Source organism: Chinchilla lanigera, unplaced genomic scaffold, assembly GCF_000276665.1.
Source record: "Chinchilla lanigera isolate Chin_1 unplaced genomic scaffold, ChiLan1.0 scaffold00007, whole genome shotgun sequence".
Taxonomy (NCBI): domain Eukaryota; kingdom Metazoa; phylum Chordata; class Mammalia; order Rodentia; family Chinchillidae; genus Chinchilla; species Chinchilla lanigera.
In genome coordinates, this window is record NW_004955408.1 from 6,197,988 (window position 1) to 6,224,928 (window position 26,941).

At 41.6% G+C, this 26,941-nt stretch overlaps 1 protein-coding gene across 1 annotated transcript; it reads left to right on the plus strand.

Moving 5' to 3' along the window:
• Window positions 1-25,148, plus strand: G3bp1 (GTPase activating protein (SH3 domain) binding protein 1). The gene is made up of 12 exons (XM_005376172.2): window positions 1-46; window positions 339-451; window positions 5,715-5,796; window positions 6,617-6,790; window positions 9,503-9,593; window positions 10,993-11,086; window positions 12,590-12,791; window positions 14,764-14,865; window positions 15,440-15,551; window positions 15,750-15,878; window positions 16,856-16,965; window positions 17,734-25,148. The coding sequence occupies exons 1-12, from the start codon at window positions 41-43 to the stop codon at window positions 17,938-17,940; spliced, it is 1,422 nt and encodes a 473-aa protein (XP_005376229.1). The 5' UTR covers window positions 1-40; the 3' UTR covers window positions 17,941-25,148.
• Window positions 25,149-26,941: the final 1,793 nt, after the last annotated feature.

Sequence of the window (26,941 nt, forward strand, 5' to 3'; positions counted from 1 at the left end):
CTGTGATGACAGCACTCTGGGAGGCTGAGGCAGGAGGATCATGCAGGTGGGCAACTTGTGGAGATCCTATCTCAAATAGAAGTTAAAAGGGTTCGGGATATAGCTCAGTGTGAAGACGCTGTGTTCAAATCTGTAGTATCATCAAAAAAGAAACTACACAAAAAGTTGGACTATATCATGTAAGGATTTTTGTTTTTGGTACCAGGAATCGAACTCATGACCTCAGGCTTGCCAGGCAAGCGCTTTATGTCACTGAGCTACATCCCCAGCCCTATCATGTACGGATTTTTTTCAGGTTGGACATAACTTGATTTTTAATGTTTTTTCTTTTTTTCCAGGTTGAATTGACCAAAGCAATGGTTATGGAGAAGCCTAGTCCCCTGCTGGTCGGGCGGGAATTTGTGAGACAGTATTACACACTGCTGAACCAGGCCCCAGACATGCTGCATCGGTAAGACGTCTCTCGTCTGGTGCTGTCTCTGAGACTGTCCCACTCCTCATTGTAAGCCTTGTAGGATTGTTGCGTGACAGCCATGTTTTGAACCCAGAGCCTTCACACTGAGCTACACCGCCAACTCTTTTGTATTTTTTGAGACAGGATTTTGCTGAATTGCCTAGGCTAGACTCAAGCTTAGGATCCTCCTACCTAAGCCCTCTCAGAGTGTTGGGATTATAGGCATCTGTCACCATGCCTGTCACAAGAATTTTTTAAAATGATGTATTAGAAAAATTAGCTGGGCCTGGTGGTACACGCCTATAATCTGCTGAGGCAGGAGGATCTTTGCAAGTTTGAGGGCAGCCTGGGCTACGAAGTAAGCTCAAGGCCAGCCTGAACTGCATAGCGAGACCTCTCAAAAAGACAAAAAAAGAAAAGAAAAGAAAAATAGACTTTACTTGAACTTAAAAAGTAATATCTGAAAATGTGAAATGATATGTCTTAGTTACTTTTCTTGTTGCTGAGACAAAATACACAGCACCCAAAGTTAAAACGGGGTAAGGGTTATTTAGCCCACAGTTTGTAGAGGTTTAAGTCCATAATCAGCTGGCTTCAAGGCAGGGTGGCACATGGCTGAGGACAACAGTTCATGGAGGTGGAAGATGGCAAAGGCAACAAGGGAGAGCTAGACAAGCCTTTTACTTTTTTGGGTACTGGGAGTTCAACTCATGACCTCAAGCCTGCCAGGCAGATGCTGTGCCAGAGAGCTATGTCCTTGACCCCCAAACAAGCCTTTTTCTGTCTCTTATTGTATCCAGTCTACCGCGATAGAGGCAGTGACAGTCCAGTCAGTGGTCTGACCCAGCAGTCACTTACCCTTAATCCCAGAATTGCACAACGAATCACTCACATACTCTAGATTCAGCCACTCCGAAGGAAAAAACCCCATGAGGCTTTGGGGGAGCATCTAGACAGGAGGCATCACAGGATAATCATCCCATGTTTAGGAAGAATGTATTGGAAGCTGGCTGTGGTGGTGCTTGCCTGGAATTCTCTCACTTGTGAGGTTGCTGCAGCTCAGGTTGGAGATGAACCTCGCCTGCAGAGTGAGCTGCAGGCCAGTCTTGACTACGTAAGACCTTGTCCCCAACAAGAGAATAAAACTTGATTTGAGAGTGTTCTTTAATAACTTGTTTTTGTGTCATATGCTTTTAAAAATGGGAATATATTTTTAGTAGAAGCGATGTATGCGTGTTGTAAGTTAAAAGCACAGAGGTATAAAATTTGAGAAGGTAGCTGGGCATAGTGGTACACATCTGCAATCCCAACACTTGGGAGGCAGAGGCCGGAGGATTGTCATGAGTTAGAGGCCAGCCTGGGCTACATAGTGAGTCCCTGATTCAAAAAACAAAACCTCCAGAGACGACTTGTAAGGCCTGAGGGTATACCTCAGTGGTAGAATAATTACCATGCAAGAGACCCTGGGTTCAATTCTAGCACTGCAAAAAACACATTTTGGAAGTATCTGGTAATGCTACACTTAACAGTTTTTCTGTGTAGATACAATTATGTTTCAAAACACTGTCCTTTTTAAGATGACTTTACTTGATAATCTGAGGTCACTTTTCAAGGCAGCACATGTATCATGTTATTTTTGTGGCTAAAGAGGGATAGTATACTTTAATTTTCTTATGATGTGGGTTACCCCAGTACTTCTTTTATAGTGTTGCATTGTATAAAACTGCCTATGTGGATGTGTAGAAAAATATCATATTGTTACATAGTGCATATTTGCTAAACCAGAACTGTTTGTTTCTTTATACTTAGCATATTACATGATTATGAGGTATAAAAGAAAATTTATAAATTTATTTTCAGGGAGTTATTTCTGGTTTTGTGGGGACCAGGGATACAGCTCACCTATATATCTGCACATATATGTGCACCATAATTTTTTTTTTTCTGAAAACGGAAATAGTATTTTTTTTAAGCCTTGTTTCTGAAACACTTTACGTGTTTCTCTTTATCCTTTCCATTTCTTTTTCTTCCTTTCTGTCTATGTATACCGGGAATCGAACTCATGACCTTGAGCCTGCTAGACAGGTGCTATGCCACTGAGCTATATCCCCAGCCTATCCTTACTATTTTGTAAGGCATAATTGTAGGTACAAAAGCGTAAAGGACTTAAAATCTTTTGATACATGTCTTCTAAGGGGGTAGAATAAGCCTTTAAACTGTTTAAACTGTTCTTGTTTTTTTTGAGACAAGGTTTCCTTATATAGTTTAGACTGGCCTTGAACTCACAGGGTAGCACAGACTGGTCTCAAACATGTTGTGATCTTCCTGCCTCAGCCTCCTAAGTTCTGGGATGACAGGCGTGCGCCACTACGCCTGGCTTAAACTGTTCTTTATCCCTTTATTATTCTGCCTTCTTGTTGTGTTTTATTCTCTGTCCTTAGAAGTTATAAATTTGTAGCTTAAAAAAGAGGTCTTGAAAGAACCTAATTGTCCCTCAGACAAAGGATTACTAGTGAGAGCGTACAAAGAACTAAAAAAAAGTCAGACCAGATTTGAAGACCCAGTCCAAAAATGGGCATCTGAGATGAATACACACTTCCTAGATGATGAAATACAAACAGCAAATAAATGCAGGAAACAACGTCCAACATCACTGGTCATCCGAGAGATGCAATTAGAACAACACTGAGACTCCGTCACCCCAGATAGAATGGCCATTACCAAGAATCAACCAGTAACAGATGCTGGCGGGGCTGTGGGGAGAAAGGGCCCTCCTCCACGGCTGGTGGGAGTGCAGACTGGTGCAGCCACCGTGAAGATCAGTGTGGAGGTTCCTCAAAAGCTAGGATTGGAGGTTCCATTTGACCCAGCTATTCCCTGCTGGGTATCTTCCCAGAATTAAAGGCATTGTGTACTACCGTGATATGTGTGCACCTATGTTTATAGCAGCTCCATTTGTAATAATGAGATCTTGGAAACAACCTAAATGCCCATCAACCAAGGAGTGGATAAAAGTGATGTGGTCTTTTTATACAGTGGAGTACTAAGCTATACAGAAGGATAAACTTGAGATTTTTATAGGTAAATGGATGCAACTTGAGACCATACTCTTAAGTGAGATAAACCAGATGCACATGTGTAAACATCGTATTGTCTCTTTAGTGTGAGAAGCTGAAAGAGTAAATAAGATCCAAAATGTATAATAGGTATTGTAAAATGTGAAGAAACTTCAAAAGAAAAGATAAATGGGGATGGGGGACTGGAGAAAAGAATGAAGAAAAAGTAAAAAAAAAATATAATTATACTACTAATTTGTGTTAGTTCATTGAAAAGAACGGTTGGTGGGGACCAGGGTGCAGCTCGGCGGCACACGCGCCTGTGCCCAGCAAGTGCAAGGTCCTGAGTTTGATCCCAGCACCAGAAAAAAAGGGGTTGTGTTAGTATTGTGCGGACAGTTACATAGCAATATCTTGTACCTGAGTAATGTAATAACAGCATGCAATGCATTAACCATTGTTATCCACCTATTATTTTGAAATTTTTTTCCTCTGTAAAATAAAACAAGCTAATTGAATGCATTACTCTATTTCTTGTCAGTATTGTTATTCAAGAGTTATCCTCTTATCCCATATTTTTTTTCTTTTCTTTAAGATAGGGTCTCACTATGTAGTTCAGGCTGGCCTCAAACTCAGAGATCCTCCTGCCTCAGCCTCCCAAGTACTGGGATTGTAGACATGCTGCGCCATGTCCACTCCACATTTGTCTGTGATGTGTGTAGTGTCTTTTAGAGTGAAAAGTGATTTAGCTGGTAGTTAATGGATTCTCTGGTTGATGTACATCCTTCTAATAGTTTTATTTATTCATTCATTATTATTATTTTCATTGTAGTACTGGCCTTGTGCATGCTAGGCAACCACTCTGCCACTGAGCCACATGCCCAGCCTTAGTATTTTTATTTTTATTTTTATTTTTATTTTTATGATACAGAGCCTCACTATGCAGTTCAGGCTAGCCTTGAACTCACCGTGTTGCCCTGCATTGGCCTTGAACTCACAGTGACCCTCTTCCCTCAGCCTCCAAAGTGCTGGGATTACAGGTGTGCACCACCACGCCTGGCCTCTTTTAATAGTTTTAGAAATAAGGCAATAGGGTAAGGAAGATGGAATCAGGATATAAAATAACATATGTACATGTTTATTAAGAAAAGTTTATTATGCCAGGTGTGGTGGTGCACGCCACTGACTCCAGTATTTCAGGCTGAGGCAAGAGGTTTGCCACAAGTGTTGTTTTATTCTTTGTGGTTTTTTTTTTTTTTTTTGGTCTTTTTGAGGCAGGGTCTCGCTATGCAGTTCAGGCTGGCCTTGAGTTCATTTTGTAGCCCAGGCTGATCTGGAACTCACAACAATCCTCCTGCCTCAGCCTCCTGAGTGCTGGGATTATAGGTGTGCGCCACCAGGCCTTGGCTGCCACAAGTTTGAGACCAGCCTGGGCTATATAGAGACCGTGTCTCAAAAAGAAGAAATGTTTGTATCTGGAAAACAGATAAACACTAATGGCAGTTATTCCTAAATGCACATTTTGTTGCATGTAGTTTATCTGATGGAATATTGTTTTAATTTGAGGATATAGATGAATTAGAACTACAGGGATTAAAGTCTGAAGTTTTCTTTCTTTTTTTTGAGACAGGGTCTCACTATGCAGTTCAGGTTGGCCTTCGAGCTCACTTAGTTAGCCCCGGCTGGTCTCGAACTCACAAGGATCCTCCTGCGTCAGCCTCCCGAGTGCTGGGATTACAGGCGTGTGCCACCATGCCCGTTGCGAAATTCCTACTGTAAAAAACGTTAAAAACTCCTGAAGTTGCCTGGATGAGTTAACGCGTGCTGAATGGGAACAGCTCGCTTGTTCTGGGGTATCAGAGGACTGCAGGGAGATGGGGTGTGTAGTAGCTGCCCCCCCCGGCCTGCCTGTCTTTTTCCTTAGTTGGAACGTGAAGTATAGTTTTAAGTGACTGACTTTCCTAATGTAAACTCCAAGATTCTTCCCAAGATGATCTTGCCCTGAAACCTGGAACTTGTGACTTAAAAAGTAAGTGTTCTGCCTCGTGGAGGAGAGCCATCCCTACTCAGCAGAGTCTGGATGCACGGCTGCATGTAAAAGAGGAGACGTGTCTTCCTGTCTTCAAGTCTGCCAGGGAGGTCGACTTGTACCAGACTTGTCTTACGGAGCTTGAAGATGACAAGTAATTATCTTCCTATTACAGGTTTTACGGAAAGAACTCTTCCTATGTCCACGGCGGATTGGATTCAAACGGAAAACCTGCAGATGCAGTCTACGGACAGAAGGTACGCGTAGCAACTTTGTGTAGGCCTTTAAGCCATGAGAAAGTAACCCGTAACACTGCAGTGAATCCGTGCATCATACTTAGTAGTTAATTACTGCTTGGTTCATATGATACTTTCTTTGAATGCTTGTGATGTCACACTTGTTGATTTTGTGTGGTACGTTCTGAAGGTTTTGTATTAGAAGATAATTGGTCTTAGCATGCAGTCATCTTTTGTAAGCTTTTTCACAGTGCTGATTCAGGGCAGTTACCTAAAAGGGTTTAAGAGAGGTCACTAGGCGTAGAGTATACAAAGACAAAATGGAGCCCTGGCATGGTGGTGCACACCTGTAATCCCAGCACCGGGGAGGCTGAGGCAGGAGAACAGTTGCGAGTTTGAGGCCAGCCTGGGCTACTAAGTGAGCTCAAGGCCAGCCTGAACTGCATAGTGAGACCCTGTTTCAAAAAGAAAACAAAACCAAAGACAAAACAGAGACTGCCTGTGTTGTACTTCTTTTGTTTTGCTTTGTTTTGGTTTTTTGAGACAGGGTTTTGTCATGTAGTTAAGGATAGCCTTGAACTCACTGTGTAGCCCTGGCTGGCCTCAGACTCTCAGCGATCCTCCTGCCTTAGCCTCCTGAACGTTGGGATTACAGAAGTGCACCATCGTGCCCAGCCCCGTATTGTACTTTAAGTATATTATCTGTATGTGTTGGGTTTTGTTTAGGTTGTGTAAACTTTTATTAGTATGTTTGCAGTACATAATGGTTATATTCCTCATGGGCATTTGGTACAGGTGTAGGTTATATAAATTTTAAGAAATTAAGTCTTTGATTCCCTAGGAAATTCATAGGAAAGTGATGTCACAGAACTTCACCAACTGCCACACCAAGATCCGTCACGTGGATGCGCATGCTACCCTGAACGACGGTGTGGTGGTCCAGGTGATGGGACTGCTGTCTAACAACAACCAGGCTCTGCGGAGGTTCATGCAGACGTTTGTCCTCGCTCCTGAGGTAGGTGCTGTAGTCACTGTTCACGCTGTAGTAGTGAAATACAGTAAGAAGGTGTGTGTTTTTAAACAAATCTTCCTTTGAAATTTCAGTCTTACGGGTTGCAAGAGCAGTGTAGTGACTCCCGTACCTTCTCTAGTGCTCCTGTCGGCTCCTGCCCGCGTCTGTGATTGCTCGTCTTTCTCATGGTTTTCCTAATAAACCATCTGTCAGGGAGTGGCACGATGTGTCTCGTCCCGCTCAGACACTTGGTGGGCCTGTCCTGAGAGCAAGGAGTACTCTCCTAGAGCCCAGTGGCCACATTCGGGAAGTGACTGGAGGAGTGTAGCTACCTCACCCAGTTTAAGTTTCAGCAGGTATGCCAGTGTTGTTTTTTACAGTATGTTTTAACCAGGTCTGAGAGTCAGTACACAGTTACAGGGATGGGATGTAGCTCGGTGGTGGAACACTTGCCTGCGTTCTTTACCAGCAGCACAAAAAAAGAAAAACTACATTGCATTTAGCTGTGGTAGCACTCTCCTCTTTTCATAGGTAATGTTTCTTTAATCTTTTGTTTCTTGTGCTGTTGACAGTTTTGAAGAACAGTCACGTATGTATAGATATTTTTCAGTACCTCAAAGATGTATATGATGTCATTTAGTCCTGTTATCTTTGAGTACCTTGAGGTGAGATTTATCAGGTTTTACCACTGCAAAGTTAACTTTTTTCTTTCCTGTTGTGTTTTGTTTTTGTCTTTTTGAGACAGGGTCTTGCTATGCAGTTCCGGCTGGGCTTGAGCTCAATTTGTAGCCCAGGTTGGCCTTGAACTTGGAACGATCCTCCTGCCTCAGCCTCCCAAGTGCTGGGATTACAGGCATGCGCCACCACCCCCGGGCATATTTTTCCTTTTCTGATTTGTAAATTGTGGCAGACTGAGACTATACAATTGTTTTGATCTTCAAATTTTTTACACTAACTTTGGCATTAATTCATTCATAGCTGAAGTCATTTACTATTCTGATAATGACAAATGGAGCTTCTCTCACCCTATCCTTTGTATTTATTAGTTGGTGTTTCTTTCTCTTGTACCTTTTACCTTTCATGAGGCCTAAAACTTAAGTGCACAAATGATTAGTTTTAAAAATGGAATAAAAGCCAAGCGTGGTGGCATACGCTAGTAATTCCAGTACTCAGGAGGCTGAGGCAGGAGGATTGCCATGAGTTCTAGGGCACCCTGCATACACAGTGAGTTGAGAGTCATCCTGAACTACATTGCAAGACCCTGTCTCAAAAACCAAAGTAAAATAAAGTGAGTTGTAAGCCATTACTACCTTCATATTGTGTCTGAGGTGTGACACATCTAGGCAGTGTAAACCCCTCAAGCTGCCTTTTCTTTCTTTTTTCCTTTGCACTACTGAGACTTGAACCCAGGGTGTTCTGCCACTGAGCTACATCCCAGCCCCTCCCACCCTTTTTGGGTCTTGGAAGAATACTTTTTTTTTTTTTTTTTTGGTACTGAGAATCGAACTTAGGACCTTGTGCTTGCCAGGCTGACGCTTATGTCACTGAGCTATATCCCTGGCCTGGAAGAACACTTCGAAACTGTGGCACAGGGTGTTCCAGGCTCACCTTGGACTTTGCCCGCTTCAGCCCCAGATTCTGGAATCAGCTGTTTCTACAAGGAGCTTTCTTTTCCTTTGCAGTCAGGATTACCATGAAAGGGCCCCAGATTTTATGCTGAATAGTTGGGTCGGTACCTTTGCCCAGAGTGGTTCAGACTGAACAAGATCACTTTTCTTTAAAGTAAAAAATCTAACTTTGCCTGAGTATGCATTATTATATAAACTGTTAATGCATGTAAGCAGTGGGGTATATATGTCGATCAGTAACCTGTTTGTGGAGGAGCAGATGGTCTTAGACGTTAACAGTAAATAACATTGTCCAATATGAACTGGAGCGTGTCTTTTAACCGAGTGCGAGCACGCTTTTCCAGCTGCGCCACCCTCGAGTGCTGGAATCAAAAGTGGACACAGATGTAGAGAATTCTAAGTACCTCCTGGAGTTAGGGGTATGACTGCTGCTTAGCAATTTGAGGAGTTGATTTTGGAATCTTCATAGAGTTCTACCAGCTTTTAGCTTTCTATCTGATGGTGTAAATAAATGTTTCAAGCAAACAAAATACATTTGAGTATAATTTTGTTTTTACGTGTGTAGTGTAAAACAGGACTTTTAAGTCTTAGATTGCTGACATTTTGGGCTAGTTCTTCTAGGTGGGTGTCATATATGTTACAGGATGTTTAGTTTTACTCTTGCTGCCTATCTGATAGCTGTGGATAGTAGCAGTCCTATGTTATGAAAGTGGAAATGTCTCCAGACAGTGCCGGGTATTTGCTGAGTGAGGACCCGGTCTCTCACAGATGAAGACCATTTGTATAGCATGATTTGGCTTATTTTGTTTTTTAATTTATTAGTACATGTCGTACATAATGATGACCATCATTGTGGAGGGTCATACATGTACGTGATACCTCTGAGGTCTTTTTTCTTCTTCTTTTTTTTTTTTTTTTTGGTTTTTCTCCGGTACCGGGAACCGAACTCATGACCTTGCGCTTGCCAGGCAGGCGCTTTGCCGCTGAGCTAAATCCCCAGCCCCGCCTCTGAGTTCTTTTTATGTCACCTGAGATTCGGTTTTTTAAAAGCCTGTTGAATAATGACAACTTCTTGTTGGCTTTGCAGGGCTCTGTTGCAAATAAATTCTATGTTCATAACGATATCTTCAGATACCAAGATGAGGTCTTTGGCGGCTTTGTCACTGAGCCCCAGGAGGGTGAGTAGGGAACTGCTGTCACTTACTTGTCTACATGTGTAAAATGGAGTCGGACTGACCTTAATAGAATACGGATTTCTTGAATGTTTCCATTGTACTCTCTTCTCATTGATAATTCGTATCTCAGGACATGAGGGAGCTATGGTTTTACTCTTTTGACACTGACAGTAGTTTACGTTCTGGATGTTTGGAGAAGACATTAAATTCAAGCGCACGGGTTATTACTGACAGCACCATGAAGAAGTCAGTGAGTTGTGTTAAAGGTGCAGAACCCCTAGTTTAGGGAACCCAAGTCTGTCTTGTTTTTTCTTTTCTCATCTCCCCTCTTCTCCCTCTCTCTCTCCCTTCCTCCCTCCCTCCCTGCCTCCCTCCCTCCCTCCCTCCCTCCTTTCCTTCCTTCCTTCCTTCCTAGTAGTGACAGAGTTTATTTGAAAAGTAAAAGTGAAGAGTTAGGCAGAAACTGGCTTTGCAGAGTGAGCTTGGGCTGAGTAAAAAAGGAAAATAGGATGACGGTACACCCGGACGACAGACACAGGGTGGGCTATTGTGAGGAAAGCCAGGTAGCCCAAAATCCTTTACAAAACAGAGTAAAATGCTTCCCCTTGGCTCTGGGAGGAAATGCTTTTTCTAAAGTTGCCATACAGTTGAAGACAGGGTAGGAATGGACTATGTGTAGCAAAAGACCTGTAGAGAATCGTCTCGAATAGTATATGAACATTTGCTATATGACAGAGACTGTTTTAAGTGCTTTATATTTGTTGTGCAAGACACAGTCTTACGTAAGTACTTGACCTACTGTTTGTATGCCACGGAGACGCAGTCTTTGGCAGAAGGTCAATGGCTAGTAGTGTGGAAGAGCCTCATTAGATTACTGGAAATACGACCCGAGATTCATGTTCTGAACCAAAACACTCATTGATACAATTCTGTGCTGAAAGTCTAAGCTGTGATTTTATTGAATTGACTTGTTCTCTTTTATGTGTGTATTTATTTCATTGTTCTTTGACCATGGTAGACATTATTGTATCAACTGATTTTTTTTTTTTTTTTTGTACTGGGAATCAAACTCAGGACCTTGCCCTTGCCAGGCAGACACTTATGCCACTGAGCTATATCCGTGGCCCCATAGTAGACATTGTAAAAGAATGAGTATGTGAATTCACTAAGCATCAATTATTTTATTTAATTTTAATTTAATTTAATTTAATTTCTTTGGTGTTTTTGAGACAAGGTCTCTCTGTGCAGTTCAGGCTGGCCTTGAGCTCATTCTGTAGCCCAGGTTGGCCTCGAACTTGCAGTGATCCTCCTGCCTCAGCCTCCTCAATGCTGGGATTGCAGGAATGTGCCACCATGCCCAGCAACAGAAATTATAATTATTAAATGTATTTTCCTTGTTTAGAATCTGAAGAAGAAGTAGAGGAGCCTGAAGAAAGACAGCAGACACCTGAGGTTGTACCTGATGATTCTGGAACGTTCTATGATCAAACTGTCAGGTAGAGAAAATTATGTTCGCATCTCTAGGGATGCACAACAAATTGCACTGTCTCGTTTTTCCAGAAGAAAAGTTTTGCTTTTGTTATCACTGACTTAAAATGTGTAACTTGTTAATTGGTAATTGAATGTGCTATGAAGACTTTAAATGGTATCTTATCATTTGCTTTTTGGTTTTGTTTTTTTTCCCTGATTGTAAATGAAAAATTTGAGATTTTTTTCTTTTTTTGGTGTTTTTTGAGACAGGGTCTCACTGTGCAGTTCAGATTGGCCTTGAGCTCACTTTGTAGCCCAGGCTGGACTCGAACTCAGCGATCCTCCTTCCTCAGCCTCCCAGAGATTTCTTTTTAAATTACTTTTAATTTTTTTTGAATGAGTTTTTTTTTTGTCTTTTTGAGATAGGGTCTCACTATGCAGTTCAGGCTGGCCTTGAGCTCACTTTGTGGCCCAGGCTGGTCTTGAACTCGCAGTGATCCTCCTGCCTCAGCCTCCAGAGTGCTGGGATTACAGGCATGTGCCACCACAGTTGGCGTTGAATGAGATTTCTTATCAAGAGTTTAATATATCCAACATTGCTCATGGTTTATGTGGAAGTTTAACAGCTATCCTCAGTCATAACTAGTATCTTTTTTTCCCCCCAAATTCCTGTGTTTTTATAAGTTTTTTTCATGTGGAAAAAGCCATATATCTAAAAATATACTATCCTAACTTCTGTTTTAGGGGATGGGGAGGGACAGGGTCTTGTTGTGTAGTTCAGGCTGGCTTTGAACTCACTATGTAGTTGTCCTGGCTGGCCTAGAGCTTGTGGTTGTCCTTTACCTTCGCCTTGCAAGTGGTGGAACTGCAGGTGTGTGTGTCGCTATGCCCAGCCTGTCCTAATTTTTAAGTGTGTAGTATTACAATGTTATTATGTGCACATTGATTTAAAAAACTATTGCTGTAAAAAGCAGTAACTTCCTTTCCCTATTCCCCCTTCTCCAAACCAGTTAGATATGAGTTTATGATGTATGATAAGTAAGTTCTAATAGTTTCAGAATTCCAACTGAGTGAGAAGCAGTTGTTGGTTCATTTTGATGTATTTGGATATATTTGCTTATAGAATTTAGCAAATAAACTTTTTTCATTGAATATTTATTCATTGAATGCTTTTATAAAAGTTGCTTCTTTTTTTTTTTTTTTTTTTTGGATTTTCTCCGGTACCAGGAACCGAACTCACGACCTTGCGCTTGCCAGGCAGGCGCTTTGCCGCTGAGCTAAATCCCCAGCCAAAAGTTGCTTCTTTTAAACTCATACATATACACATTTCTTGGGTCTTCTCTAGGAGGAGGGAGATACTTTTCTTTCTTTGCTGGGGTCCAACCCGGTGCCTTGCGCACGCTGACCATGCAGTCTACCACTGAACTGTATTCCCAGCCCCAGTAGCTATTTTTCTGTAGTTAATTATTGGAATAGTTGTGCTAAATCAAGGGAGGCAGACTGATAGTTTTCAAATTTTCCTGTAAAAGCAATGACCTGGAAGAACATTTAGAGGAACCTGTTGCTGAACCAGAGCCTGATCCTGAACCAGAACCAGAGCAAGAACCTGCATCTGAAATCCAGGAGGAAAAGTCTGAGCCTGTTTTAGAAGAAGTTGCTCCTGAGGATGCTCAGAAGAGTTCTTCTCCAGCACCTACAGATATAGCTCAGACAGTACAGGAGGACTTGAGGGTATGGAACATGTCTTCATTTTTATTATAATTCTAGTTTTTTTACAAATATTTTTTTTCTCCTGTATAAATACTTGGTTATTTTTTTTTTTTGAGACAGGGTCTCCTTGCACAGTTCAGTCAGGTGGGCCTTGAGCTCACTTTGTGGCCCCAGCTGGTCTCAAACTCAGTGATCTTCCTGCCTCAGCCTCCTGAGTGCTGGGATTACAGGCATGTACCACCACACCTGGCTTGGTTGACTTCCGTAGATGGTTTTCATGTTGGTTGTTCAGGGACATTTCTTAAATACTGGGCCATGTCTCAGATAAGAGGTGTGATGCATATTGCTTTGTAACTTCAGAGGTAACCACTGTGTTCCCCTCCCTCCCAGGTAACCCGAGCAGCTTCTTAGGCCTGAAATTACAGGTGCCATTTTTATCACCATACCAGTAATCCCCTAGTCTTTTGGAGAGTTCGTCCATTAAATTATAAAGTATTACTTGCTTATAATAATACAAGTGCATGGCTGTCTTGATTACTTTTCTCTCGTTGCTGAGACAGACTACCTGGTGCCCAGAACTGAGGAAGGAAGGGTTATTTAGCTTGCAGTTTGTGAAGGTTTCAGTCTATAATCAGCTGGCTCCAAGGAAAGGTGGCAGGACATAGGGGCAACAGTTCGTGGCACCCAGAAAGCAGCAAAGGTAACAAGAGCAAAAAGGGAGAAGGGGTAGCAAGCAGCCCCTTTCCCTCCCGTACATTGTATGCAAATTATCCGCCGTAGGGCTGGTGTAGCACTCACCCATAATTCCATTATTGGACCACGGATCAATCATAAACTCTAGAAGCCCACACCCATGACGGCATGACTTGAGGGGACATCCAGATACAACCATAGCAATGGCATAGCTTTTTTAGGGTTATAATATGATGGAATTTAATTGATAATGTCTTTAATATAGAAATAGAAAAAAACTTCTGTTTGCAAAAGTTAGAGGCTTTTCAGTTAGTCATGAGTACCATTAGGATCTTTTGTTAACACAGAATTTTTACCTTTGGTGATCTGGGAAGGGATATTTTTAGTACTATATTTATGGGGTAAGTATTTTTATGATGTCACTTGTTTAATAATTTATTCAAGGACTGGGGATATAGCTCAGTGGCATAAGCGCCTGCCTGGTGAGCACAAGGTCCTGAGTTTGATTCCCGGTAACAAAAACAAAAACAAAAAACAAAAAAACCAATTTATTCAAGTGCCTGCGTTGTGGTAGGCATTGTTACAGATAGGAGAATGTTATTGGTAAAACAAGTAGAGTTCTTGCTCTCTGGGCATCACACAGGTTAAGAAAAAAACACAGATGATTTTAGCTTGTAGATGCTGCAGTGAAGATTGATGATCAGTTAGGTAGCTGTGATAATAGTCCAGGTAGGAGATAATGATGCCTCGGATTACAGTCTCAGCAGTGGAAATGAGATATTTAGAGCAAAATAACGGGTTTATTTTGTTGTTTGTTTTTTGAGATGGGGTCTTGCTAGTAAGCTGCCCAGGCTGACCTAAAACTTGAGATTCTCCTGCCTCAGCCTCCCAGAGTGTTGGAATTACAAGTGTGTGCTACTGCTTCCAGCAGAGACAATTTTTAAACAGATTAGAAAGATGCATAAGATGATCTTACAGTTGAATGATGCTTTATACAACAGATTGGGTAAATTAGGGAGGGAAGAGCTGAGCAGGTTTTTGGAGAGAGCGTTTTATTTGATGCACAGATTTGAAATTGACTGAAAGTTACTTATTTGACCCCTAAGCTTTATATTTGGCTCATCCTTGATCGGCCATCACAGGAAATTTTCACATTCAATTTGTGTGCAGGTGAAAGAAAATCTCAGTATATTTTTAACCACCATCCTGCCTACGAGAATGTGATTTTTGTTTTTAAACAGGAAGTTGAGTTAATGTCTTGATATGTATTGCCACCATGTAATGTTTGTTACTCCCTTAGACATTTTCTTGGGCATCTGTGACCAGTAAGAATCTTCCTCCTAGTGGAGCTGTTCCTGTTACTGGGATACCTCCTCATGTTGTGAAAGTACCGGCATCACAGGTAAGTTTCTAATCAAACTGCTGCTTGAGGCAGATCACTTGTATTTGGGTTTTCTGGTTTTGTTTTTTGTTTTTTGTTTTTTTCTGTGGTAGCGGGGACCGAACTCATGACCTTGCGCTTGCCAGACAGGTGCTTATGCCACTGAGCTAAATCCCCAGCCCCAGATCACTTGTATTTGATAGTGTGGTTTCAACCAGGGTTTAAATAAAGAATGGGAACCTGTATATAGAGCAGAAGAAAAGGGTACAAGGTGTTTAACTTATGTGGGGATTATCATTCTTTAGGTTAAGTCTTACTTTTTTTTTTTTTTCTGGTAACGGGAATCGAACTCACTACCTTGCGCTTGCCAGGCAGGCGCTGTGCCACTGAGCTAAATCCCCAGCCCCAGCCTTACCTTTTAAAAGACTTCATAAGAAAAAAAAGATCGGGGGCTGGGGATTTAGCTCAACGGCACAGCGCCTGCCTGGCAAGTGCAAGGTCGTGAGTTCGATTCCTGGTACCAAAAAAAAAAACCTGGGGAAAAAAAAAGCATGTATTGTCTTTTTACACAACAATTAACTTAAACATTTTTTAGCCCCGTCCAGAGTCTAAACCTGAATCTCAGATTCCACCGCAGAGGCCTCAGAGGGATCAAAGAGTGAGAGAACAACGAATCAATATTCCTCCCCAGAGGGGACCCAGACCAAGTAAGAGCTCCCCTGGGTGATTTCTGTAGTTCAGGTGATTCTGAAGTGATGGCTTATTTTGGGGTGGCCAGTTGATACTGGTGCACACTTTTCTTGTAGAGCTAATGGAATTTAGGGCAGAGAGAAAACTATTGTATATGAATAGTCCCTGAACAAAGATAACTTACTTTTTCATTGCTGTTTTTGTTCCTCCTTAAGTCCGTGAGGCTGGGGAGCAAGGTGATGTTGAACCCCGGAGAATTGTGAGACATCCTGACAGCCACCAGCTCTTCATTGGTAACCTGCCTCATGAGGTGGACAAATCAGAACTTAAAGATTTCTTTCAAAGTAGGTTGCTAAGTTTCAAACACAGTTTATCTACTTACTGTTCAATAGAAATCGAAGATGAGCAGCATATGTAATTTTAAGTCTTCCCAGGATTTATGTTAAAATACAGAGAAACTGCAGCATTTAATGACATTTTGTTTAACCCATTGTATTAAAGCAGTATCATTTGAATGAGTAAAAGTAGTCATACTGTACTTTGGTGCTCCACTGCTTCAGATCTCAGCAGATTTGGTACTGGATACATTTGATTCAGAAATTTTGTCCTGGCACTTGGCATTTGTTTGGTACCGACCTGCAAACTAGAACTTGATGGTGTTGATTGACCTGTGACTCACTACCTTTTCTAGCCAAAACTGTTCGTTTGATATTCTTCATTGTTGGTGCCTATTGTGTCTTCTGGAACCAGTTACTGAAGAGGACCATGGTATCCCTGTGTTAGGAAGTGCAGGTTAAGCTTCCTTCTGCCAGAATCTAAATGCTCCAGCATCTGAAGCATTCTGAGCGTTAGTGTGCTGCAAGTGGGAATCTCCACACTTGACCTCATGTCACGAGTCACAGTCAGAATGCACACGTCTCGCATACCTTACACAGACAATTGAATTCCTTCAGGCTGTCTGCATGAGGTGTGTATGAAACAAATAAATATCATGTTTAGATTTGGATCTCATCCGGAAGGCGTCTCAGTATGTACATGTGTAAAGGTTCCAAAATACAAAAGTAATCCAAAATCTGAAAACCGTTCTGATTGCAAACGTTTTCAGTAGTCATAATTCAGCCTGTATTTCGCATTTGATTGAAAACACAGTCTTTGAGCTCTTGTATATTTTACTCATGCTGCATCTCATTTTGAACTAGCTTACAGTTAAGGGCTCAGCCACGTGGAGCTGGTGGCTGCCTTACGGGACAGTGCATGCCTGATGCATGAAGGGAGATGCGCTGCTCCTTTACCTGAGAGTTGCTGTGGGTCTCGCTTGCAGGTTATGGGAATGTGGTGGAGCTGCGCATAAACAGCGGTGGGAAGTTACCCAACTTTGGCTTTGTCGTGTTTGATGATTCTGAGCCTGTGCAGAAGGTCCTTAGCAACAGGGTAAGCAGTTTTTTGTCTTTATTGGCCCCTTACCTGCCTCACTCCTAGTTCATGAGAACATTCTTACCACTGTGTCTTAGAGTTAAAATATAATTTATTCCAACATGTTTAGCCATTGGTATTAAAAACCTGCCTGGGAGTTGTACTTTTTGATCACTCCTTTGTACTTTCAGGAACTGGCTTTTCTACATTTCACTAGACTGGTAACGGTCTACTGTACTCCCTTCAGTAATATTTTTGTGAGTAGCTTACATAACACTGATGACCACGGTATGTGATATGCTGTCCCATAGCATAGAGGTTTTCAGTGCCCAGTCAGTAGGCCTTGCTTTGCGTTTCTCTTCTTCACTGCTGTTGTGAGCCGTGAAATAGGTACCTTAACCTCCTTGGCCCTTCCTTCACTTACAAGTCTTTAAGCTTTATTTACATTAGTGTAATAACCTACAGGCTTTGTTATGTATATATATTTTTATATAAATATATAGTGTATCATCTTTTCATACTATATGATGTTTTTCCGGAAGCCTCTAAATCTGTGAAGAAGTGGCATTTGTTATATACAACGAGAGATACTTAAACCATACGAATGCTGTGGTGGGTTTAAGCTGGGTGTTTCGAACTAGCCTTCATACCAAATCATATTTCCTGTTTTCTTAATGGGAAGAATACATTTTCTGAACTCAGAACAAGAACTGTGGGGACTTGGCTGATTTGTAAGCTGCTATTCCTGTAAGCACTCTGAGTAAGCGGTCACCTTGGTTCTTTCAGCCCATCATGTTCAGAGGTGAAGTCCGTCTGAATGTGGAAGAGAAGAAGACGCGCGCTGCCAGGGAAGGAGACCGTCGAGACAACCGCCTGCGCGGACCTGGAGGCCCCCGAGGTGGGCTGGGCGGTGGCATGAGAGGCCCTCCTCGCGGAGGAATGGTGCAGAAGCCCGGCTTTGGAGTGGGACGGGGGATTGCTCCAAGGCAGTGAATTGCTCTTCACCGGTCTCCACCAAGCAAAGAACCCCAGCTCCTGCAGAACGGTGAATTTCGCCAGCCATCCTTCGGTGTCTGGGAGTGTGACCCCAGTCTGTTATAAACTGCTTCAGTTTGTATAATTTTACTTTTTTGTGTTAATGGTGTGTGCTCCCTCCCTTTCTCCTCTTTCTCTTGGCCTTTCAGTCCTTTACTTCCAATTTTATGGAACGATATTTTAGGAGTAACAGATTTTTAAAGAAGAAAAAAAAGACTGCATTTCCTTGCTTACTTTGCATATACAGACTGGATTTTTTTTTTAAACAAACAGCCATTTCCCCAAAGGAATGTGTCACTTATTACTGACATTTGGTATGTTTCATTCATTGGAATATTTCTTACTTATTTTTTACGTGTTTCAAAAGCCTGTGAGAAGTACAGGATTTGATAAACATTTTGGAGGCAGGGAAAATCCAAATCGTTTCTTCTTTGAGAGTCATGACTATCTTCTGATGTTGAAAAATGGTCATACGGGAAATTTGAAAAACTCTATCCTCACTGATATGGTTAAAAACTGAATAAAAGGTGTTAATAGAACTTTTCTTTTGCTATTGATCACAAAGCAGTTCTAAAACCTGTTTTTACTATTGAAACTTAAATTGTAAGATAGATTTTGAATGTCTAGAATGCAATTGATAGGCTTTTCTTGAACTGTTAGATTTTTTTTGAAGTAGAATTTTTCATTTGTATTTGTTAAAAAAACAAAAAAGAAAAAAAATACTAACCCTTCAAATCCGAATAACAACCAGAGCAGAACTGTTGTGCCTTCTATTTATCTGAAATTCCACTCTTGGCAATTGTTTAAAGAAAAATAAATCTAGATTTGTTTTATTAGGTTCAGAGATACGAGGAATTGTAGACTCCCTCTTTCTTCACCTTATATGACTTCTGTTAACATTTGTTATGCCTTATTCTTCTAAATTGAGTCTCAAACTGGAATGCCTTTGAGGACAGACGTTTCTGTAGAGGTTCTTTGACCCAAATAGCTGAGCATTTGTATTAGGTTTTATTTTGGTATCTAATCAGATTCCTAATCATAGTCCATAAGAAAGAATGTGACTTAAACATTGGACTTAACTGATGTGTTCAAGTGTCTGCAGTTTTTTTTCTTTAAATCATAGCCATATGGTAAATTTCCTATTTTGTTATGGTTCTCTTTTATTGATGGGCATGCAGTGGGTGTTTCTTGGAAATGGCCAATTTTTATTAAAATATTTCTGGAAGAAAATTTAATCTGGCAATATAGACTAATAATACTCATTTTACAGTTATGTTATTTGTTGAGTGCTGTGTGTGAGGTGGGTGAAGGTTTTATTTACACCTGTGTGAAATAAACCTTTGTGTGGTAACTTGTCATTACTAATCTAAGGGTAACCAGGTTGGTCGAATTTAACTTACTTTCTTATTAACAGCGGTGAACTTTAGGACTGTCATTTGAGGATAGCATGTGCATAGAAATAGGAATGTTTTGTTTTGCTGTTAGTGAGAAACTGTAGGCTTGCTGTGAAAGGATTAGCTAAAACTAAAATGAAGTGTAACGTTACCAGTTTGGTCCCAGTACCTTAAATATACGAATATCGGTAGCATCTCCTTCACATAAAGAAAACTTAAGTAACTCAAGTCACCCGGCTGTGTTTTGGGTCAGTTTAAGTAACTTGTGATCATTTTATTTGGCCCAGGCCAGTGATAATTAGGAGGATTTCAGTTTGTATCTCTGTAGCTTATATTAAGCTTGTGGTAAAATGAAAAATGTTAGCCTGAGTTTGTGTGTGTGTACATTAGTGTTAACTATTAGTGATTAAACCCACGGCCTTTGCACTGAACTTTTTCCCCAGCCATTTTTATTTTTTTATTTTGAGGCAGGCTCTTGTAAGTGGCTAAGTTGCTTAGCCTGGGCTTGAACTTGATCCTCCTGCCTCAACTTCCCAGAGTGCTGGGATTTCAGATGGGTGCCACCACCATCACTACACTTGGCTGTGAGTTACTTTTCAAAAAAAGAACTTCAAGGTTGTAAATTATAGTTTAGAAGTTATTTTTCTTAATTAAATATTCAATTGATTCTTTTCCTCGGTTTATTTAAAAAGAAATTTACCCCACTGAGAGGTTTAAGGGCACTAACAAGGCGTGGTGTTACACCCCATCCTGGAGTACATTTGCAAGTTTGAGATTCAGAGGGGCTATGGGGTATGACACCACTTCTCACTTGCCCTGGCTGGGGACCAAGCATCCCGGATGTTGTGTACAAGCGAAGCAGCCCCGCCCCGCCTGGGACACTGTACTCCTCCTGTGGGTGAGCGGTAGGGTGGGATCAGGGAGCTGATTGAAGGAGGGCAGTCTTTTGTCCTGACATGGGCCTCAGATAATTAGGGAATGTGAATACCTCTTAGGAATTACTGTAACATTTGCTCTAAGAAGATCTCCCTTCCTGTTACTTGTACTGAATTGTGAGTGCGTGCCTTGGTGTGCATGTGTTTAAATGTGGAGCAGTGTGGCAGTCTGCTGGACGCTGCTGTAGCTTCATTGCAGGGAGTCGCTGCATCATCTCAGAAACACATTTCCTCAGTAACTCCAAGTCTTCAGATTTGGCTTGGTTGTGGGGTTTTGAATAATATTAGACTCGCAAGGTGGGGTTTAACTTTATGCTCAGTACTGGATCCTAGCACCCTTGTTTATGTGACCGCATGTAGGATAAGGACAAGAACTTAGGGAGGCATGCATCCGCACAGCTAGGAAGTGGATGTTGAGTGAGGGCGACATTTTCTGTAAGAACAGCAGATGATCACATTCACTGTTGCGGGTTTTTCAAGTGTAGACGCTCATCTGTAGCATGGTAGTAGTTCTTTGCTCCTGAGCTTCAGACCCTTGACCTATGAGTGTTTTAACTAGATCATCTTAGTTTGGTTCAGTATTTTGGTTCATCTTTTAAGATCTGTTGAAAATAAATAGATCTTAGCCTACCAAAAATATTTTTGCTTTCAATGTGAAGTTGACTCTGAGCTCTTGCTCTGGAGCAGTGAAAAGGATAATCCAAAATAATTACCCAGTTTAGGTTGAGTCAGTTACTGCCACAGCATTAGTTCAGCTGCACTTTATAAAACCATTCTCAAGCCTCCCGTGTGGATTGTATGATGTTACCACTAAAACAGCCGATGGGAGAAATGGCATCAGAACAGTTACATGACCAGGCCTCAGAGTCCTGCAGATAGCAAGGAAAAGGTTGTCCTTAAAATTGTTGCTTTTTCTTTACAAGTACAATGCCTATCTTTTTACAGTTAAGTGACATATTTAGTGAGCAGGGTATTCCTTTTTTTTTTTTTTTTTTTTCTTTTTTTCCCTAGCCGTGTGGCCCCAGACTCTTGCCTCAGCCAGGTGGAGCAGTGTGGCAGTCTGTCTGCTGCATGCTGCTGTAACCTAACTGCAGGAAGTCACTGCATCATCTCAGAAACACATTTCCTGGGATTACAAGTGTGTGCCACTGTGTCTGGCTTGAGTAGGATATCCTGTAACAAAGTTACTACTGTACGGAGACCTTAGTCTGGAAGATATTCAGAACAAATTTAGCATTGCTGGTCTTCATTTTCTTGAGAGCAAGTAAGATTATAGAATTTGTATTTTATTGTAGGTCTCCTTTTGATGTTTATAAAACCTATGTGATGGCAGTAGTTTCTTAAAATTGTTTTCTTAATCTGGTTTACATTAGTACACATTTGAAATTTGGATGTGGGTGATCACAGTATTTTATTATAACATAATTCAGGTGAGTTTAAAGTTACGTTTGACACTTAATAACTGCCTTCCCTGGTAATTTTCTGTACCAACTTTGTTTTTGGAAAACCCTTGTAGAAATTAGTGATTTAGTGGAAAAGGGTTGCACTTTATAGAAAGCAGTTAGAATAGAACCTCTGTGAAGTTTAGATTTGTAGACCATGGTTTATGCTGAGTGAATTAGTTCTTTAAATAGTTCCAGTTGTCATATCTACTGATCTGTTTCATTTTTGTGCTATTTAAAAGAATCTCTGCAGAACTGCGTGCAGGTGAGATAATTGTTGAGTTTTTAGTTCAGCATTTTTTAACCTTGTAAAGAAGGAATATCAATATTTATTTGAATATGGGGTTTTAGCTGACTGCCAAATGTACCAAAGGTAGGCAGTGGACAGAGAACCTTCCACAGTGTTCTAGAAATATTTAGGCAATGTCTGTGGGATTAGGGTAGGATAGAGCTGCTAGTCTACCAGTGGCCATGTGACATTAGATGACAACCAAGTTAAATAGTTCTGATTTTAAGAAGCTTTTGGCTTTCTTTAAAGATACCTTTGGGGTTTGTATTTGTTCACTGCGATGTTGGGAGTTTGGGGACCATTGGTGGACGTGTGGACTCTGGATGATAAGGAGGAGTGGCGGCACATGGAGGAGACAAACACTTCTGTTCATAAGCTTAGTGGATCTGTAGCTCAGGGTAATGTGAAATTTCATATACGTACTAGCCACAGAATATGCCCTGCACGAGTAAGCTTGACTGGAAGTCACCGACAGCCCCAACCCGTTCCAGTTTTGATACCCTTTTTGTGTATTGGCTTAGAGTCAAGGTTTATTTTTCAAGGTTAATTCGGCTTGTTTTGAAAACTTAGGCCAGTCTTTTTCCTCTCTACTTTGACTTGAACCTAGTAACTTTTTTTAGGTCGATGTAAGTGAGAGTAATACTGGGAAATAGTTCCACCTGAAACTCGTTATAAACTATATGATTTGGCCAGCTACAGAAATCTGTACACGTTTAGTACTTGGAAGTATGTCCCAGATTTTAAGGGATATGCTACCTGTGACTTAAGTTTTCCCCTCCTCTAATGTAAATTAAAAATGTTTGCCAAACATTCATCATTTACTTCGGTAATTTTCAAGAAGCTACCTATGGGGCATTTGCCTATATTTTTGGTAGTAATTAACAAAAAGGGGAGATTATATCCTCTTTAATATGGATAGAAATAATTTAAACTAATACTGTAATTAAAGCCACTTTGGTTACTGGTTCTCGCTAAGCTTTGATGTCTCCTGTTTGACTTTCGGATCTGTTTACATTTTAAAATTTTGTTATGAAGATTGTATATACACTGATTGTGTCCTTTTAAATGGAGACATTATACCAAGAAGCAAGCGTAAGGACATAGGGGAGAAGACATTTTTGTTCCCTTAACATTTGGTGCGCACTAACTTGAGTAGCTATGGAACATTTCAAAAATAAATTCATGTATAGATAGAAGTGACATTTTAAAAGATTGGGGGTGGAGGTAGAATTTAGCTGAGAGGAGTTTGTGATTTATATGGAAAAAAATGTATTTTGAGAAAAATCAGGATGTTTCCTTAAAGTTTTCCTTCCCTTTCTGATGATTACCTACCACAGTGGACAGCAGAGACTCCTGGAACTTTTCAGTCATAGATCACTAATGCTGGAAGGGATTAAGAGGTGGTTTGTTTAACCTTCGCTTTACAAGAGATATATTAATGGCTCCGAGTCCCAGATCTGCTTATAGAGGAAGTGTGGAGCAGGCGAGGTTCCCTATAGAAGGCTAGAGCTGCTAAAGATCAGGATGTGGGCAGAGAAAGGAAGGCACCACGTTTTTCGTGTTTATCCAGTCCGTTCTCGATTTCCATTTTCATACCCAAGTTTTCTCTGTTTCCTTCGGGCTGTCTTCATGCCCAGCCCGATCCGGGCTTGTTGTCTAAGGACATTGCCTTGTGCTCCCCTCAGGGATGGGCCTACTACTAGCTCTCAGAAGGCTATTGAGTATCCTGATGTTTTAGTAGCTGAAACTCAGCTGTAATTTTCTCCTGAATACTGCAGCGGTTTGTATTCTGTACATTGTGGTGCTTTTCCACCTTGTTATAACTGTAAGCTCCTAGGGGGCAGCAATTTGGTCTTAGATGTGTACCTTTTATAGTACCTGGCAGCGCCATGTATGTATCCAGGCCCTGATGTTCCTTTCCAGGTGTTTCTCTCGTTCTTCGTGGACACGATGCTCCAGCATGCTCAGCCGCTGGCGGTCCCTCAGTGAGGCTGCCCTTGCCGATCCCATGGATTCAAGTGCCTTCTCTCCCCTGAAGATATGCTTGTGTCTGCACCCTGCTTCCCAGTCTCTTCATCGGCCAAGTCAGTTTTTTAAAGATCGAGTTCAAGAGCTGTTTTCACCCTAAGAGATTTGCAACAGGAATAGGGAATCCCTCTGGGGGACTGATGTGTCCAGAATTTGAAATGAACACGTTCATTCTCATCTAATTCCGTCTTGTCCCTTCTGTTTGAGGTTCTGTCCTGACCTTCGTAATTTAAGCATTGTGTTCCTGGAGCACTTTACACCTTTCTCCTAGTTCCTAACTTACCCGTCAGCCTAGAGTTAGAATTCTGTGACCTGCTTAACTGCTTTGTTAGACTGTAAGTTCCCAGAGAAAGAGGGCTGGGGGTGGTGGGTTAATCCCTGTATTCTCCCAGAAGATGCAGTTAGACCTTAAGAGTCCCTAGTGATAGCTGAGTCGAATAATGTAACTTTGTTTTTATTTGTACATGGGAAGCATACCTGGAGAAGGTTTTGAATTCAATAAATTTTAGAGGCACTGTGACATCTCAGTGGAGGAAATCATGGGGAAATTTTGGGGAGTGGCCCCCAAGAGGATGAAGTGAAGTCCCTGGCTGTCCTTGGGTTCTTCCGTCCCCGGCCTGGGAAATGAGCCATTTCCTTGTGTTGCACCTGGCGTGTCCCAGGCACTTTGCGTTTATGCAGAGTGATTGTCCTCGTTTTCAGTCTTGCTGCTTCCACTGCTTCCCGTCCCCAGTGTCACCCAGGGTGTCACCCAGGCGGCAAGTGCAGTCGCCTGCCTCCCTTTTCGCTCCTGTCTGCACCCGGCGCCCAGCTGCATCTTGCCATTTACCTCAGCAGGCTTTCACCTCTTTTCCCTCTGTACGTAATTTGAATCCTTCTCGGCTTCGTAATACCTCTTCTTAGTCCAGCTCATTTTCTACACTTAGATTCATCTCACTGAAAATGCACCCCCGACCGTGTAGCCCACCTGTGTGTTCTATCCCGTATTAAGACTGTAAGCTCTTTATGGGCAGGATGTGTGTGTGTGTCATCTTTGTTATTCCCCGTAGCACCTGCCAATAAATACTTCTTGAATGAACAAGTGAATTCTCATTTCTCACATGAAAGCTTGTCTAAAATGAAACGTTTCTCAGGTTATATGCAGGTTTCTCTCTTACAGAAGGCTAGCAAAACAGTAAAGAGTTAACCACAGAAAATTTCAGAAAATTTTAATTTTTTCCATTGGAATTAGCATGGATATGGGGGTGTGGATGATTCAATAAATATACTTTTATATACATGTATCACACAAATTTTACATTCCATCTTGAAACGGCAGATTTTTTTTTTTTACAAGCCAAAAAATAACTGCCATAACTTTTATGACTTCATGCAACAAGGAGGAGTAAAAGGGCAAAGGGAATTTGTTCAAGGTTGGGTGTCCAGGAAGAAGTAAAAATGTTACATTAAGGAAGCGACTGATTGCTGATCGCTGCTTAAGGTGATAGCCAAACAAACCCTTAACTGCAGCATTAAGGCCATACCAAGTTTATACATATGTACAAAGATTTCCATATAAAAGACTTATCACTTCAGGGAAAGATGAGAGGAACTTCGTAATTCTAACCCAGTTTACCAGGCAAATTAATTGAGATGCCTCCAGGCTATGACTTTGAAACCTGTTCTTTGGCTAGCTGTCAAAGCTGCTGCTATGTTGGCTTGTGGCTTTTCTGGCCTCACATGGACGTATGAATCACCTTGAATCTCCTACGTTATGGATGACCGAGCACTTCACAGCACACGGCAACCGTATGATTGCATCTCCTCCCCACAGTCCTGGAAATCACAGAATTGTAACTCGCAGGGGTAGGTGTCTTGCCTGTAACACTTAGCTTCCATACACAATATCCTTGTGTGGGATTAAAATAAATTCAGTTGGAGAGAATACTAATAATGAACCAAAGTGTTAGGTTTCAGGAAGCATTGCCTAATTGAAACTTACTACTAATTTTTATCCCTTGTGTGTCTTCACATTTAAATTGGCCGCTACCCTTTTTTGGGAGAAAGGGGAGGGGATGTGCAGTTGGAGAAGAATCATCTGGGATTTACCTTCTGAAATGACAAACCAGAGGAATTTTAAGACAAAAGGGTAATTCTGTGCAGATACCAAAGTGGGTGAAGTGGGAAACACGGAGGGCAAGTCCTTTGGAGACGACTTCAGTCTCAGAAGTCACTGGCTTTGGCAAGGTTTGGGGAGGAGGGTGCACACGGGCAGAAGCTGGCTCCTCCGATCAGCGCGTGCCTCCTGAGTCAAAACGAAAAGCTCCTGAATCTAAGAAATTATGTAAATCCCCCAGCTGCTGACTTTGAGCAATTTTTTACATTGTTACAGCTTTCTTTGGAATGTCTTAGGTCAATGCGTTTAATTTGTGATTTGGAAGCACTGGTTTGAGTGTGTGCAAAATGAGCAGTCACGGCACTGCGTCTCGAGCCGTTCTTCCCTTCGAGTGACGAGTTATGTGCACTGCGTAATCGCACCCGTTCTGGTTATGGTAATTTTGCCACTGGCTCTGGGGTGATGCTGGTCAGACAGTGAGAATACCTTCGGGCAGTGCCAGGAGGCTTATAGTATTAAGAATTTTTGTCTTGGGTCACTTTGCAATTCACTGTGCCCATTTCAAGTTTGTAACAGCTGAAGATACCTATTTTGTCCAGTTTTTCACTTGGAGACCGCTGAGGTCCCTGCTATGTTTGGTTTTTGTAAGTAGAGGCTGTTAAACTTTTTTTTTTTTGTCTTTTTTTTGAGACAGGGTCTCGCTATGCAGTTCAGACTGGCCTTGAGCTCACTTTGTAGCCCAGGCTGGTCTCGAACTCACAACGATTGTCCTGCCT